General features: G+C 32.7%; 1 protein-coding gene across 1 annotated transcript; it reads left to right on the forward strand.

The window, feature by feature from the left end:
• Nucleotides 1-123: 123 nt before the first annotated feature.
• On the forward strand, nt 124-14980 carry LOC124447916 (fibropellin-1-like). Its single transcript, XM_046998910.1, is given in 31 exon segments — nt 124-130; nt 208-681; nt 791-1034; nt 1109-1164; nt 1454-1558; nt 2226-2342; nt 2625-2735; nt 3157-3267; nt 3765-3887; nt 4429-4612; nt 4895-5365; nt 5627-5698; nt 5773-5828; nt 6113-6217; nt 6877-6993; nt 7276-7386; nt 7810-7920; nt 8421-8543; nt 9084-9203; nt 9205-9354; nt 9449-9928; nt 10038-10281; nt 10356-10411; nt 10697-10801; nt 11851-11967; nt 12251-12361; nt 12785-12895; nt 13396-13422; nt 13425-13514; nt 14057-14329; nt 14503-14980. Coding segments are annotated over 31 exon segments (4824 nt in total). The 3' UTR covers nt 14745-14980.
• Nucleotides 14981-15028: the final 48 nt, after the last annotated feature.

Genomic DNA, 15028 nt, shown 5'->3' on the forward strand with positions numbered 1-15028 from the left:
AACGGAGTTAGGCTTCATAATTTGCCAATAGTTCGTCCTGGTATGTGTTTCTAGGGTTATTTTTCTTGACATCTTTTACATTAATCTTTTAATATAAAGGAAAGTTATTAAGAGCTTAAAATTATGATAGGTAAACCCTATTGTCACTCCCATTTTAGTAGAACAAAGAGATCTTTTGCTTTGAGTTATACGTCTATGTTTTTTAAGGATTTAAAATCACCAACTTGTGGGAGTTGGCTGGTTTTACTGCTGACATCGGAATGTCGACGAGTTGGAACAGTAGGACATACGTCAAAGTCACCGTTTCAGGAAAATACAAGGGAAAGATTTGCAGCACTCTATGTGGCAACAACAATGGTCGTCGAGATGATGACAATCAATACAGCAGAAAATGTGCGTCATCATCTCAACCATGTATCATTGCTTCCCAGAAGAAAGCTGTAATAGATAAATGTCACTTGATGAGCGATGCTTCATCTCCATTCCACAAAGCGTGCAACCGTTATGTTGATCCAGCCGCCTTGATCAGTAATTGTAAATATGACGCATGTCGCTGCACAGATCCAATGAAATGTGTTTGTAACGCTTTTGCTGCTTACAGTAAACTTTGTGTTGAATATGGTGGTGTTATTGACTGGAGATTTAATGGAACTTATTTATATCCAAAACTCAAAGAATGTGGTTAGAATAAATTTGTAAACTAGCATTCGCTTTTTTTAACACTTTGACACAGAATAGTTGTTCGTACATAAATAAATTTATCCTTGAAAGTTCATTATCTGTTATGTAGAAAAAACATGCAGTAACAAAGGAGAAATTTTCACAGAATGCGGATCTGCTTGTGCAAAAACATGTCGTGATATATCACGTGGTTTAAAATGCAGTGAAAGATGCATTCCTGGATGCCAGTGTCCAAAAGGATCTTACTTGGACGAGAAGAATCATTGCGTTCCTATGAAGGAATGCCCATGTTTCTTTGAAGGAAATTATTACAAGGCGGGTGAAAGTGTGAAAGTTGGACGTTGTAAAACCTGGTCAGTATTTCTTCAAGCATAATTATACCAATAATTTTTATCTTCACTATAGTTTTTTTGTGTTTTTTCTTTAGTACGTGTAATACGGGAGCTATGGCTTGTGTGGAAGACCGAAATTGCTCCTCCAAAAGTGAGAATAACATTGCGTTTTTAAGGCTTGAAAGATGTCGAAATAAGACAAGTGAAATGCGGTGATTAGTCACCAGCAAAATGTTGCCAATTGAATTTTATATTAAAAATTTATGAACTTGAATTTTGTCAAACAAAAAACCTTTTAACAATCAGCTGTAGAACATTCACTTTTTAGCTACACAAGAAGATTTTAACGTTTGCTTACCATATATAAACTCTTTCGTTATTTAATTCTTCAAACACAAACTTATTCTAACAAACGCTTACTATACTATATATGTTTATAGGTCCTTGTGAATCGTTCCCATGCAAAAATGATGGTGGTTGTCTTGAAGAAGGAGATACATTCTCTTGTATTTGTATCAATGGGTATCATGGCAAAACTTGTGAAGGTTTGTTATGTTACACTTATAATTAAGCAACTTCACAAGTCAAATAACAATTCTTTTTATTGTTACTACTTCAAGTTTTATATAAAATGCAAACATGAGATAACTGAATTGCGAAAGCGATTAAATTAAATATTTTCTACTAGATAACGTTATTTATTTGCTTACGGGCGTGGTTTTTGTCAAAAGCCTGTTTTAAGGTTAACCTATATGTTTTAATGAAAAATCTCCGCACGCTCCTCCCGTCAGTCCTTGCACTTTATTAGGCATACATATTTTGTATGTAATTAGAAAGTTGTCGATTTTCATTGTTTGGTTTTATCTTCTTTTAGCTTCTTACCGCCATCAAAATATCAGCTTTTTATATTGTGGTTCTCCCTAACTAAAAAAGAAATATAAAATAGGTTTACCACATTAAAGTGGATATCTCCGAAACTACTGCGGTTTAAAATACAAATAGTAGTTGTCACATTAAATTGGGTATGCTCACAGATTTTAAAAAAAATATTTGTAAATTTTGGTCACCAAACAACTTTAACAAAACTCTTTGTCATTGTTATTTAAAATTTATATTTCATAGTTAGTTTTTGTGCCATCATATTTAATTATATGCGTTAAATATCAAGAAAAAATATCATTTACAGTAATCCTATAATCTTTCTGTCCATAGAGTTACCACCAACACCATGTGACTCTCGTCCTTGTAAAAACAACGGTATCTGTTCAATTAATGGAGATACATTTTCGTGTGAATGTGCTGTTGGTTTTGAAGGCAACACTTGTGAAGGTTTGTAAAGCTTAAGTTTTCCTTAAAGTAATTTGTGAAAAATACAGTTTCATATCAATGTATAAGAGTTGAATATGGATGATAAAATGTTTTAAAATCATTCAAATATCAAATAGAACTTGGTTCTCACACACCGTGACTGGCATAATGTACCTGTCTAAAACGCAAATAAAATTACCGCATAAACATAAGCTACATATGATATTAGCAATAATAACACAAGCAAAACGTTTAAAACTATTTTCATCACAAAAATTGTGACTAATAATTTTTTAATTTTAGTTACGAATGCATGTGCAAAAGGACCTTGTAAGAATGAAGGTGTTTGTACAATTGTTGGATCTTCTTATAAATGTGAATGTAAATATGGTTTCACTGGAAAGAATTGCGAGGGTAAGTCTACTCATACATTTTCTTAATTGAATTGCAATCAACATGCATTTAAATCAGGAGAGATGCAGAAATTTTTATAGAAAATAAATCTCGCAAAGTTGATACTGCCAGACTTCAAATGACGCCAGATTACCTAAAACTTGACATTATTCATAATTTAAGTTTTTTATATCAATGACACAAATAGACGTGTCTTTCTATAGCAGCTTTCATTAGCATTTTGCACAGGTTATTGATGAATATGATCAAAATTTTGAAGTACTAGGTACTATTATAGAAAACATTCTTAATCATTTTTAGCAAAGTGTAATACAAGAGTAACATTCTATTTAAAGCAGCTAGAACAGATTATGAAGATATACCATTTATTGTCAGTATGCAGATCAAGTTTACATACAATTAAAATATATTTTTGATATAGTTGGAGTTTGTGATCATAGTCCTTGTAAGAATGGTGGTTCGTGTGTTGTTGATGGTAGTTCATACAAATGTACATGCCCTCCAGACTTTATTGGTATTCACTGTGAAACAAGTAAATGAAAATCTTACATTCATTGTAACACTACGTATCTAGAAATAATGCGTGATCCCATATCAGGATTATACATAATGCAGTAAAACATTCACTGATAAGAAACTTTTGCTGAATAAGCTTTCGGTTTCTGTTTACAGCATTCTGCATGTTAGCCTCCGTCAAAGGATGTAGACAGACAGCCGAAATTTTGTTCAATAAAACATTCTATATCAGGGAACGTTTGACTGCAATACGTAAATAACACACATATATGGCTTAAAATAATAAACCTGTAGTTTTATACTATAGTATCATGTCTTACCAAAAACTAGTACATTTGACTGGTTTCACCTTTATACAAATACAATATCGCGTCTAAATATTATAAAGTTGGTATTTTTCAACAAAAGTCAATTTATGTAACGATATCTCTAGCAAATGGATTTACGTACTCTAACAGAAAAAATTATGTTTTAAAAATTATCTTACAAATAGTATTTTGGGTTTTATTTTAGAAGTTCCAAATCCTTGTGAGCCAAATCCATGTAAAAATGGTGGACAATGCAACATTTTGGGTAACAGCTACACATGTAAATGCAAACCTGCTTTTGGCGGAAACAACTGCGAATATTCACAATGTAAGTATAAACACCAGAAATTTCATTCTCAGCTACGTAATTACAAAAACAACCAGTGATTTCTAATTCAATTTTGTTTGTTAAAATTTAATTCAAAAAATTTAATCTCAAGACATGCTTAAATAATCTTCGTTCTGCATGCTTTCATGTTGTTCATTATTAATAATACTTAACTGGCATGATGGAGAAGACCAAGTGCAGGGCAAAGAGTGTGTGATGTAACTTGCAGAAAACATTGAACATTATTTTCGTTTAAAAGTCACATATCAACTTAAAAATAATGATCAGTCCGTCATTTAAATGACTTTTCTAAACATGTTAATGCAGCAAACATAGACTCTGCAGTTTTTCATGAAAATTCCGCTTTCCTCAAAAAGGTAAAAAGAAAAATCTGTCCTTTAAACGATTATAGAAAGTCAAGAAACATTTCATATTGCAAACTTTAACATCGCACTCAGCGTTTTCCACCATGCAAAATATTTAACTATACAAAATTGAATATAGTTCCTGTTTCATGTTGCATTCTTTATAATTTCTGTAGCAACATGCATTGCATCTGGGGATCCTCATTACACCTCATTTGATGGCAAAGATTTAACTTCATGGGAGATTGTGAATACGACTTTGCTAAAGATTGCAGCGAAAACAAACTTTTTACAGTCCGCACTAAAAATACGCGTTGTGGGAGGCGTGTCACTTGTACAGCGGCTGTTAAGATCTATATAGCTGGTTACTTCATTCAGTTCACACGTCAGAGACGTTCCGCAGTTGTAAACGGAGTTAGGCTTTCACAATTTCCAATAGTTCGTCCTGGTATGTGTTTCTAGGTTATTTTTCTTGACATCTTTTAAATTAATCTTTATAATAAAAAGGAAAGTTATTAAAGAGCTTAAAATTATGACAGTAGGTAAACCCTATTGTCACCTCATTTTCGTAGAACAAAGAGATCTTTTTGCTTTTAGTATATAACTATGTTTTTTTTAAGGATTTAAAATCACCAATCCCAGTGGGAGTTGGCTGGTTTTTACTGCTGACATCGGAATGTCGACGAGTTGGAACAGTAGGACATACGTCAAAGTCACCGTTTCAGGAAAATACAAGGGAAAGATTTGCAGCACATCTCTATGTGGCAACAACAATGGTCGTCGAGATGATGACAATCAATACAGCAGAAAATGTGCGTCATCATCTCAACCATGTATCATTGCTTCCCAGAAGAAAGCTGTAATAGATAAATGTCACTTGATGAGCGATGCTTCATCTCCATTCCACAAAGCGTGCAACCGTTATGTTGATCCAGCCGCCTTGATCAGTAATTGTAAATATGACGCATGTCGCTGCACAGATCCAATGAAATGTGTTTGTAACGCTTTTGCTGCTTACAGTAAACTTTGTGTTGAATATGGTGGTGTTATTGACTGGAGATTTAATGGAACTTATTTATATCCAAAACTCAAAGAATGTGGTAAAATAAATTTGTAAACTAGCATTCGCTTTTTAACACTTTGACACAGAATAGTTGTTCGTACATAAATAAATTTATCCTTGAAAGTTCATTATCTGTTATGTAGAAAAACATGCAGTAACAAAGGAGAAATTTTCACAGAATGCGGATCTGCTTGTGCAAAACATGTCGTGATATATCACGTGGTTTAAAATGCAGTGAAAGATGCATTCCTGGATGCCAGTGTCCAAAAGGATCTTACTTGGACGAGAAGAATCATTGCGTTCCTATGAAGGAATGCCCATGTTTCTTTGAAGGAAATTATTACAAGGCGGGTGAAAGTGAAAGTTGGACGTTGTAAAACCTGGTCAGTATTTCTTCAAGCATAATTATACCAATAATTTTTATCTTCACTATAGTTTTTTTGTGTTTTTTCTTTAGTACGTGTAATACGGGAGCTATGGCTTGTGTGGAAGACCGAAATTGCTCCTCCAAAAGTGAGAATAACATTGCGTTTTAAGGCTTGAAAGATGTCGAAATAAGACAAGTGAAATGCGGTGATTAGTCACCAGCAAAATGTTGCCAATTGAATTTTATATTAAAATTTATGAACTTAATTTTGTCAAACAAAAACCTTTTAACAATCAGCTGTAAAACATTCTCTTTTAGCTACACAAGAAGATTTTAACGTTTGTTTACCATATATAAACTCTTTCGTTATTTAATTCTTCAAACACAAACCTATTCTAACAAACGCTTACTATACTAAATATGTTTATAGGTCCTTGTGAATCGTTCCCATGCAAAAATGATGGTGGTTGTCTTGAGGAAGGAGATACATTCTCTTGTATTTGTATCAATGGATATCATGGCAAAACTTGTGAAGGTTTGTTATGTTACACTTATAATTAAGGAACTGCACAAGTCAAATAACAATTTTTTATTGTTACTACTTCAAGTTTTATATAAAATGCAAACATGAGATAACTGAATTGCGAAAGCGATTAAATTAAATATTTTCTACTAGATAACGTTATTTATTTGCTTACGGGCGTGGTTTTTGTCAAAAGCCTGTTTTCAGGTTAACCTATATGTTTTAATGAAAAATCTCCGCACGCTCCCCCCGTCACTCCTTGCACTTTATTAGGCATACATATTTTGTATGTAATTAGAAAGTTGTCGATTTTCTTTGTTTGGTTTTATCTTCTTTTAGCTTCTTACCGCCATCAAAATATCAGCTTTTATATTGTGGTTCTCCTAACTAAAAAGAAATATAAAATAGGTTTACCACATTAAAGTGGATATCTCCGAAACTACTGCGGTTTAAAATACAAATAGTAGTTGTCACATTAAATTGGGTATGCTCACAGATTTTAAAAAATATTTGTAAATTTTGGTCACCAAACAACTTTAACAAAACTCTTTGTCATTGTTATTTAAAATTTATATTTGATAGTTAGTTTTGTGCCATCATATTTAATTATATGCGTTAAATATCAAGAAAAAATATCATTTACAGTAATCCTATAATCTTTCTGTCCATAGAGTTACCACCAACACCATGTGACTCTCGTCCTTGTAAAAACAACGGTATCTGTTCAATTAATGGAGATACATTTTCGTGTGAATGTGCTGTTGGTTTTGAAGGCAACACTTGTGAAGGTTTGTAAAGCTTAAGTTTTCCTTAAAGTAATTTGTGAAAAATACAGTTTTATATCAATGTATAAGAGTTGAATATGGATGATAAAATGTTTTAAAATCATTCAAATATCAAATAGAACTTGGTTCTCACACACCGTGACTGGCATAATGTACCTGTCTAAAACGCAAATAAAATTACCGCATAAACATAAGCTACATATGATATTAGCAATAATAACACAAACAAAACGTTTAAAACTATTTTCATCACAAAAATTGTGACTAATAATTTTTTAATTTTAGTTACGAATGCATGTGCAAAAGGACCTTGTAAGAATGAAGGTGTTTGTACAATTGTTGGATCTTCTTATAAATGTGAATGTAAATATGGTTTCACTGGAAAGAATTGCGAGGGTAAGTCTACTCATACATTTTCTTAATTGAATTGCAATCAACATGCATTTAAATCAGGAGAGATGCAGAAATTTTTATAGAAAATAAATCTCGCAAAGTTGATACTGCCAGACTTCAAATGACGCCAGATTACCTAAAACTTGACATTATTCATAATTTAAGTTTTTTATATCAATGACACAAATAGACGTGTCTTTTCTATAGCAGCTTTCATTAGCATTTTGCACAGGTTATTGATGAATATGATCAAAATTTTTGAAGTACTAGGTACTATTATAGAAAACATTCTTAATCATTTTTAGCAAAGTGTAATACAAGAGTAACATTCTATTTAAAGCAGCTAGAACAGATTATGAAGATATACCATTTATTGTCAGTATGCAGATCAAGTTTACATACAATTAAAATATATTTTTGATATAGTTGGAGTTTGTGATCATAGTCCTTGTAAGAATGGTGGTTCGTGTGTTGTTGATGGTAGTTCATACAAATGTACATGCCCTCCAGACTTTATTGGTATTCACTGTGAAACAAGTAAATGAAAATCTTACATTCATTGTAACACTACGTATCTAGAAATAATGCGTGATCCCATATCAGGATTATACATAATGCAGTAAAACATTCACTGATAAGAAACTTTTTGTCTGAATAAGCTTTCGGTTTTCTGTTTACAGCATTCTGCATGTTAGCCTCCGTCAAAGGATGTAGACAGACAGCCGAAAGTTTGTTCAATAAAACATTCTATATCAGGGAACGTTTGACTGCAATACGTAAATAACACACATATATGGCTTAAAATAATAAACCTGTAGTTTTATACTATAGTATCATGTCTTATCAAAAACTAGTACATTTGACTGGTTTCACCTTTATACAAATACAATATCGCGTCTAAATATTATAAAGTTGGTATTTTTCAACAAAAGTCAATTTATGTAACGATATCTCTAGCAAATGGATTTACGTACTCTAACAGAAAAAATTATGTTTTAAAAATTATCTTACAAATAGTATTTTGGGTTTTATTTTAGAAGTTCCAAATCCTTGTGAGCCAAATCCATGTAAAAATGGTGGACAATGCAACATTTTGGGTAACAGCTACACATGTAAATGCAAACCTGCTTTTGGCGGAAACAACTGCGAATATTCACAATGTAAGTATAAACACCAGAAATTTCATTCCCAGCTACGTAATTACTAAAACAACCAGTGATTTCTAATTCAATTTTGTTTGTTAAAATTTAATTCAAAAAATTTAATCTCAAGACATGCTTAAATAATCTTCGTTCTGCATGCTTTCATGTTGTTCATTATTAATAATACTTAACTGGCATGATGGAGAAGACGAAGTGCAGGGCAAAGAGTGTGTAATGTAACTTGCAGAAAACATTGAACATTATTTTCGTTTAAAAGTCACATATCAACTTAAAAATAATGATCAGTCCGTCATTTAAATGACTTTTCTAAACATGTTGCTGCAGCAAACATAGACTCTGCAGTTTTCATGAAAATTCCGCTTTCCTCGAAAAGGTAAAAAAAAAATCTGTCCCTTGAACGATTATAGAAAGTCAAGAAACATTTCATATTGCAAACTTTAACATCGCACTCAGCGTTTTCCACCATGCCAAAGTATTTAACTATATAGAAATTGAATATAGTTCCTGTTTCATGTTGCATTTTTATAATTTCTGTAGCAACATGCATTGCATCTGGGGATCCTCATTACACCTCATTTGATGGCAAAAGATTTAACTTCATGGGAGATTGTGAATACGACTTTGCTAAAGATTGCAGCGAAAACAAACTTTTACAGTCCGCACTAAAATACGCGTTGTGGGAGGCGTGTCACTTGTACAGCGGCTGTTAAGATCTATATAGCTGGTTACTTCATTCAGTTCACACGTCAGAGACGTTCCGCAGTTGTAAACGGAGTTAGGCTTTCACAATTTCCAATAGTTCGTCCTGGTATGTGTTTCTAGGTTATTTTTCTTGACATTTCATTTTTAGAGATCAGTAAACAAAGAGATCTTTTGCTTTTAGTATAAACTATGTTTTTAAGGATTTAAAATCACCAATCCCAGTGGGAGTTGGCTGGTTTTTACTGCTGACATCGGAATGTCGACGAGTTGGAACAGTAGGACATACGTCAAAGTCACCGTTTCAGGAAAATACAAGGGAAAGATTTGCAGCACATCTCTATGTGGCAACAACAATGGTCGTCGAGATGATGACAATCAATACAGCAGAAAATGTGCGTCATCATCTCAACCATGTATCATTGCTTCCCAGAAGAAAGCTGTAATAGATAAATGTCACTTGATGAGCGATGCTTCATCTCCATTCCACAAAGCGTGCAACCGTTATGTTGATCCAGCCGCCTTGATCAGTAATTGTAAATATGACGCATGTCGCTGCACAGATCCAATGAAATGTGTTTGTAACGCTTTTGCTGCTTACAGTAAACTTTGTGTTGAATATGGTGGTGTAATTGACTGGAGATTTAATGGAACTTATTTATATCCAAAACTCAAAGAATGTGGTAAGAATAAATTTGTAAACTAGCATTCATTTTTTTTAACACTTTGACACAGAATAGTTGTTCGTACATAAATAAATTTATCCTTGAAAGTTCATTATCTGTTATGTAGAAAAAACATGCAGTAACAAAGGAGAAATTTTCACAGAATGCGGATCTGCTTGTGCAAAAACATGTCGTGATATATCACGTGGTTTAAAATGCACTGAAAGATGCATTCCTGGATGCCAGTGTCCAAAAGGATCTTACTTGGACGAGAAGAATCATTGCGTTCCTATGAAGGAATGCCCATGTTTCTTTGAAGGAAATTATTACAAGGCGGGTGAAAGTGTCAAAGTTGGACGTTGTAAAACCTGGTCGGTATTTCTTCAAGCATAATTATACCAATAATTTTTATCTTCACTATATTTTTTTTGTGTTTTTTCTTCAGTACGTGTAATACGGGAGCTATGGCTTGTGTGGAAGACCGAAATTGCTCCTCCAAAAGTGAGAATAACATTGCGTTTTTAAGGCTTGAAAGATGTCGAAATAAGACAAGTGAAATGCGGTGATTAGTCACCCGCAAAATGTTGCCAATTAATTTTATATTAAAATTTATGAACATGAGTTTTGTCAAACAAAAGCTTTTAACAATTAGCTGTAAAACATTTACTTCTTAGCTACACAAGAAGATTTTAAAGTTTGTTTACCATATATAAACTCTTTCGTTATTTAATTCTTCAAACACAAACCTATTCTAACAAACGCTTAGTATACTAAATATGTTTATAGGTCCTTGTGAATCGTTCCCATGCAAAAATGATGGTGGTTGTCTCGAGGAAGGAGATACATTCTCTTGTATTTGTATCAATGGATATCATGGCAAAACTTGTGAAGGTTTGTTATGTTACACTTATAATTAAGGAACTGCACAAGTCAAATATCAATTCTTTTTATTGTTACTACTTCAAGTTTTATACAAAATGCAAACATGAGATAACTGAATTGCGAAAAGCGATTAAATTAAATATTTTCTACTAGATAACGTTATTTATTTGCTTACGGGCGTGGTTTTTGTCAAAAGCCCGTTTGATGGTTAACCTATATGTTTTAATGAAAAATCTCCTCACGCTCCCCCCGTCAGTCCTTGCACTTTATTAGGCTTCCTCGCACAATCTATACGTAGTACATTGAAGAAGAAGAAGTTAAGAAAATGTTGGCCCTATGTTTCACTCACTGATCTGGCTATAATATGATTTTACGCAAATAATTAATTTGCTTTTACTCAAATAATTCGCTGGCTATTTACACTTAAAACTAAGCAGTGAAATATCGGACGTCATAAGAAATGGCAGAAAAATGAGTTGGACTCATCTATACAAGAGTATTAGATGCCATTTTTATATTTAAAAAAGCAGATATGTTTGCAACATTTTTCCAACACTAAAACTCTTAGTGTTTTTGCTCAAATTTAGACCTCATTAATTTACACATCAGTAAGGCTTTTTAAGACTGCCATTTTGACTGTCATTGTGTAACAGAAACATTATATTTTGTATGTAATGAGAAAGTTGTCGATTTTCTTTGTTTGGTTTTACCTTCTTTTAGCTTCTTACCGCCATCAAAATATCAGCTTTTTATATTGTGGTTCTCCCTAACTAAAAAAGAAATATAAAATAGGTTTACCACATTAAAGTGGATATCTCCGAAACTACTGCGGTTTAAAATACAAATAGTAGTTGCCACATTAAATTGGGTATGCTCACAGATTTTAAAAAAAATATTTGTAAATTTTGGTCACCAAACAACTTTAACAAAACTCTTTGTCATTGTTATTTAAAATTTATATTTGATAGTTAGTTTTTGTGCCATCATATTTAATTATATGCGTTAAATATCAAGAAAAAATATCATTTACAGTAATCCTATAATCTTTCTGTCCATAGAGTTACCACCAACACCATGTGACTCTCGTCCTTGTAAAAACAACGGTATCTGTTCAATTAATGGAGATACATTTTCGTGTGAATGTGCTGTTGGTTTTGAAGGCAACACTTGTGAAGGTTTGTAAAGCTTAAGTTTTCCTTAAAGTAATTTGTGAAAAATACAGTTTTATATCAATGTATAAGAGTTGAATATGGATGATAAAATGTTTTAAAATCATTCAAATATCAAATAGAACTTGGTTCTCACACACCGTGACTGGCATAATGTACCTGTCTAAAACGCAAATAAAATTACCGCATAAACATAAGCTACATATGATATTAGCAATAATAACACAAGCAAAAACGTTTAAAACTATTTTCATCACAAAAATTGTGACTAATAATTTTTTAATTTTAGTTACGAATGCATGTGCAAAAGGACCTTGTAAGAATGAAGGTGTTTGTACAATTGTTGGATCTTCTTATAAATGTGAATGTAAATATGGTTTCACTGGAAAGAATTGCGAGGGTAAGTCTACTCATACATTTTCTTAATTGAATTGCAATCAACATGCATTTAAATCAGGAGAGATGCAGAAATTTTTATAGAAAATAAATCTCGCAAAGTTGATACTGCCAGACTTCAAATGACGCCAGATTACCTAAAACTTGACAATATTCATAATTTAAGTTTTTTATATCAATGACACAAATAGACGTGTTTTTTCTATAGCAGCTTTCATTAGCATTTTGCACAGGTTATTGATGAATATGATCAAAATTTTTGAAGTACTAGGTACTATTATAGAAAACATTCTTAATCATTTTTAGCAAAGTGTAATACAAGAGTAATATTCTATTTAAAGCAGCTAGAACAGATTATGAAGATATACCATTTATTGTCAGTATGCAGATCAAGTTTACATACAATTAAAATATATTTTTGATATAGTTGGAGTTTGTGATCATAGTCCTTGTAAGAATGGTGGTTCGTGTGTTGTTGATGGTAGTTCATACAAATGTACATGCCCTCCAGACTTTATTGGTATTCACTGTGAAACAAGTAAATGAAAATCTTACATTCATTGTAACACTACGTATCTAGAAATAATGCGTGATCCCATATCAGGATTATACATAATGCAGTAAAACATTCACTGATAAGAAACTTTTTGCTGAATAAGCTTTCGGTTTTCTGTTTACAGCATTCTGCATGTTAGCCTCCGTCAAAGGATGTAGACAGACAGCCGAAAGTTTGTTCAATAAAACATTCTATATCAGGGAACGTTTGACTGCAATACGTAAATAACACACATATATGGCTTAAAATAATAAACCTGTAGTTTTATACTATAGTATCATGTCTTACCAAAAACTAGTACATTTGACTGGTTTCACCTTTATACAAATACAATATCGCGTCTAAATATTATAAAGTTGGTATTTTTCAACAAAAGTCAATTTTGTAACGATATCTCTAGCAAATAGATTTACGTACTCTAACAGAAAAATTATGTTTTAAAAATTATCTTACAAATAGTATTTTGGGTTTTATTTTAGAAGTTCCAAATCCTTGTGAGCCAAATCCATGTAAAATGGTGGACAATGCAACATTTTGGGTAACAGCTACACATGTAAATGCAAACCTGCTTTTGGCGGAAACAACTGCGAATATTCACAATGTAAGTATAAACACCAGAAATTTCATTTTTAGCTACGCAATTACTAAAACAACCAGTGATTTCTAATTCAATTTTGTTTGTTAAAATTTAATTCAAAAAATTTAATCTCAAGACATGCTTAAATAATCTTCGTTCTGCATGCTTTCATGTTGTTCATTATTAATAATACTTAACTGGCATGATGGAGAAGACGAAGTGCAGGGCAAAGAGTGTGTAATGTAACTTGCAGAAAACATTGAACATTATTTTCGTTTAAAAGTCACATATCAACTTAAAATAATGATCAGTCCGTCGTTTAAATGACTTTTCTGAACATGTTGCTGCAGCAAACATAGACTCTGCAGTTTTTCATGAAAATTCCGCTTTCCTTGAAAAGGCAAAAATGAAAAATCTGTCCTTTAACGATTATAGAAAGTCAAGAAACATTTCATATTGCAAACTTTAACATCGCACTCAGCGTTTTCCACCATGCCAAAGCATTTAACTATACAAAAATTGAATATAGTTCCTGTTTCATGTTGCATTCTTTATAATTTCTGTAGCAACATGCATTGCATCTGGGGATCCTCATTACACCTCATTTGATGGCAAAAGATTTAACTTCATGGGAGATTGTGAATACGACTTTGCTAAAGATTGCAGCGAAAACAAACTTTTTACAGTCCGCACTAAAAATACACGTTGTGGGAGGCGTGTCACTTGTACAGCGGCTGTTAAGATCTATATAGCTGGTTACTTCATTCAGTTCACACGTCAGAGACGTTCCGCAGTTGTAAACGGAGTTAGGCTTTCACAATTTCCAATAGTTCGTCCTGGTATGTGTTTCTAGGTTATTTTTCTTGACATCTTTTAAATTAATCTTTATAATATTAAGGAAAGATTATTAAAGAGCTTAAAATTATGACAGTAGGTAAACCCCTATTGTCACCTCATTTTAGTAGAACAAAGAGATCTTTTTGCTTTTAGTATATAACTATGTTTTTTTAAGGATTTAAAATCACCAATCCCAGTGGGAGTTGGCTGGTTTTTACTGCTGACATCGGAATGTCGACGAGTTGGAACAGTAGGACATACGTCAAAGTCACCGTTTCAGGGAAATACAAGGAAAGATTTGCAGCACATCTCTATGTGGCAACAACAATGGTCGTCGAGATGATGACAATCAATACAGCAGAAAATGTGCGTCATCATCTCAACCATGTATCATTGCTTCCCAGAAGAAAGCTGTAATAGATAAATGTCACTTGATGAGCGATGCTTCATCTCCATTCCACAAAGCGTGCAACCGTTATGTTGATCCAGCCGCCTTGATCAGTAATTGTAAATATGACGCATGTCGCTGCACAGATCCAATGAAATGTGTTTGTAACGCTTTGCTGCTTACAGTAAACTTTGTGTTGAATATGGCGGTGTAATTGACTGGAGATTTAATGGAACTTATTTATATCCAAAACTCAAAGAATGTGGTAAAATAAATTTGTAAACTAGCATTCGCTTTTTAACACTTTGACACA

This window comes from Xenia sp. Carnegie-2017, unplaced genomic scaffold (assembly GCF_021976095.1).
Source record: "Xenia sp. Carnegie-2017 unplaced genomic scaffold, XeniaSp_v1 HiC_scaffold_23, whole genome shotgun sequence".
Taxonomy (NCBI): domain Eukaryota; kingdom Metazoa; phylum Cnidaria; class Anthozoa; order Malacalcyonacea; family Xeniidae; genus Xenia; species Xenia sp. Carnegie-2017.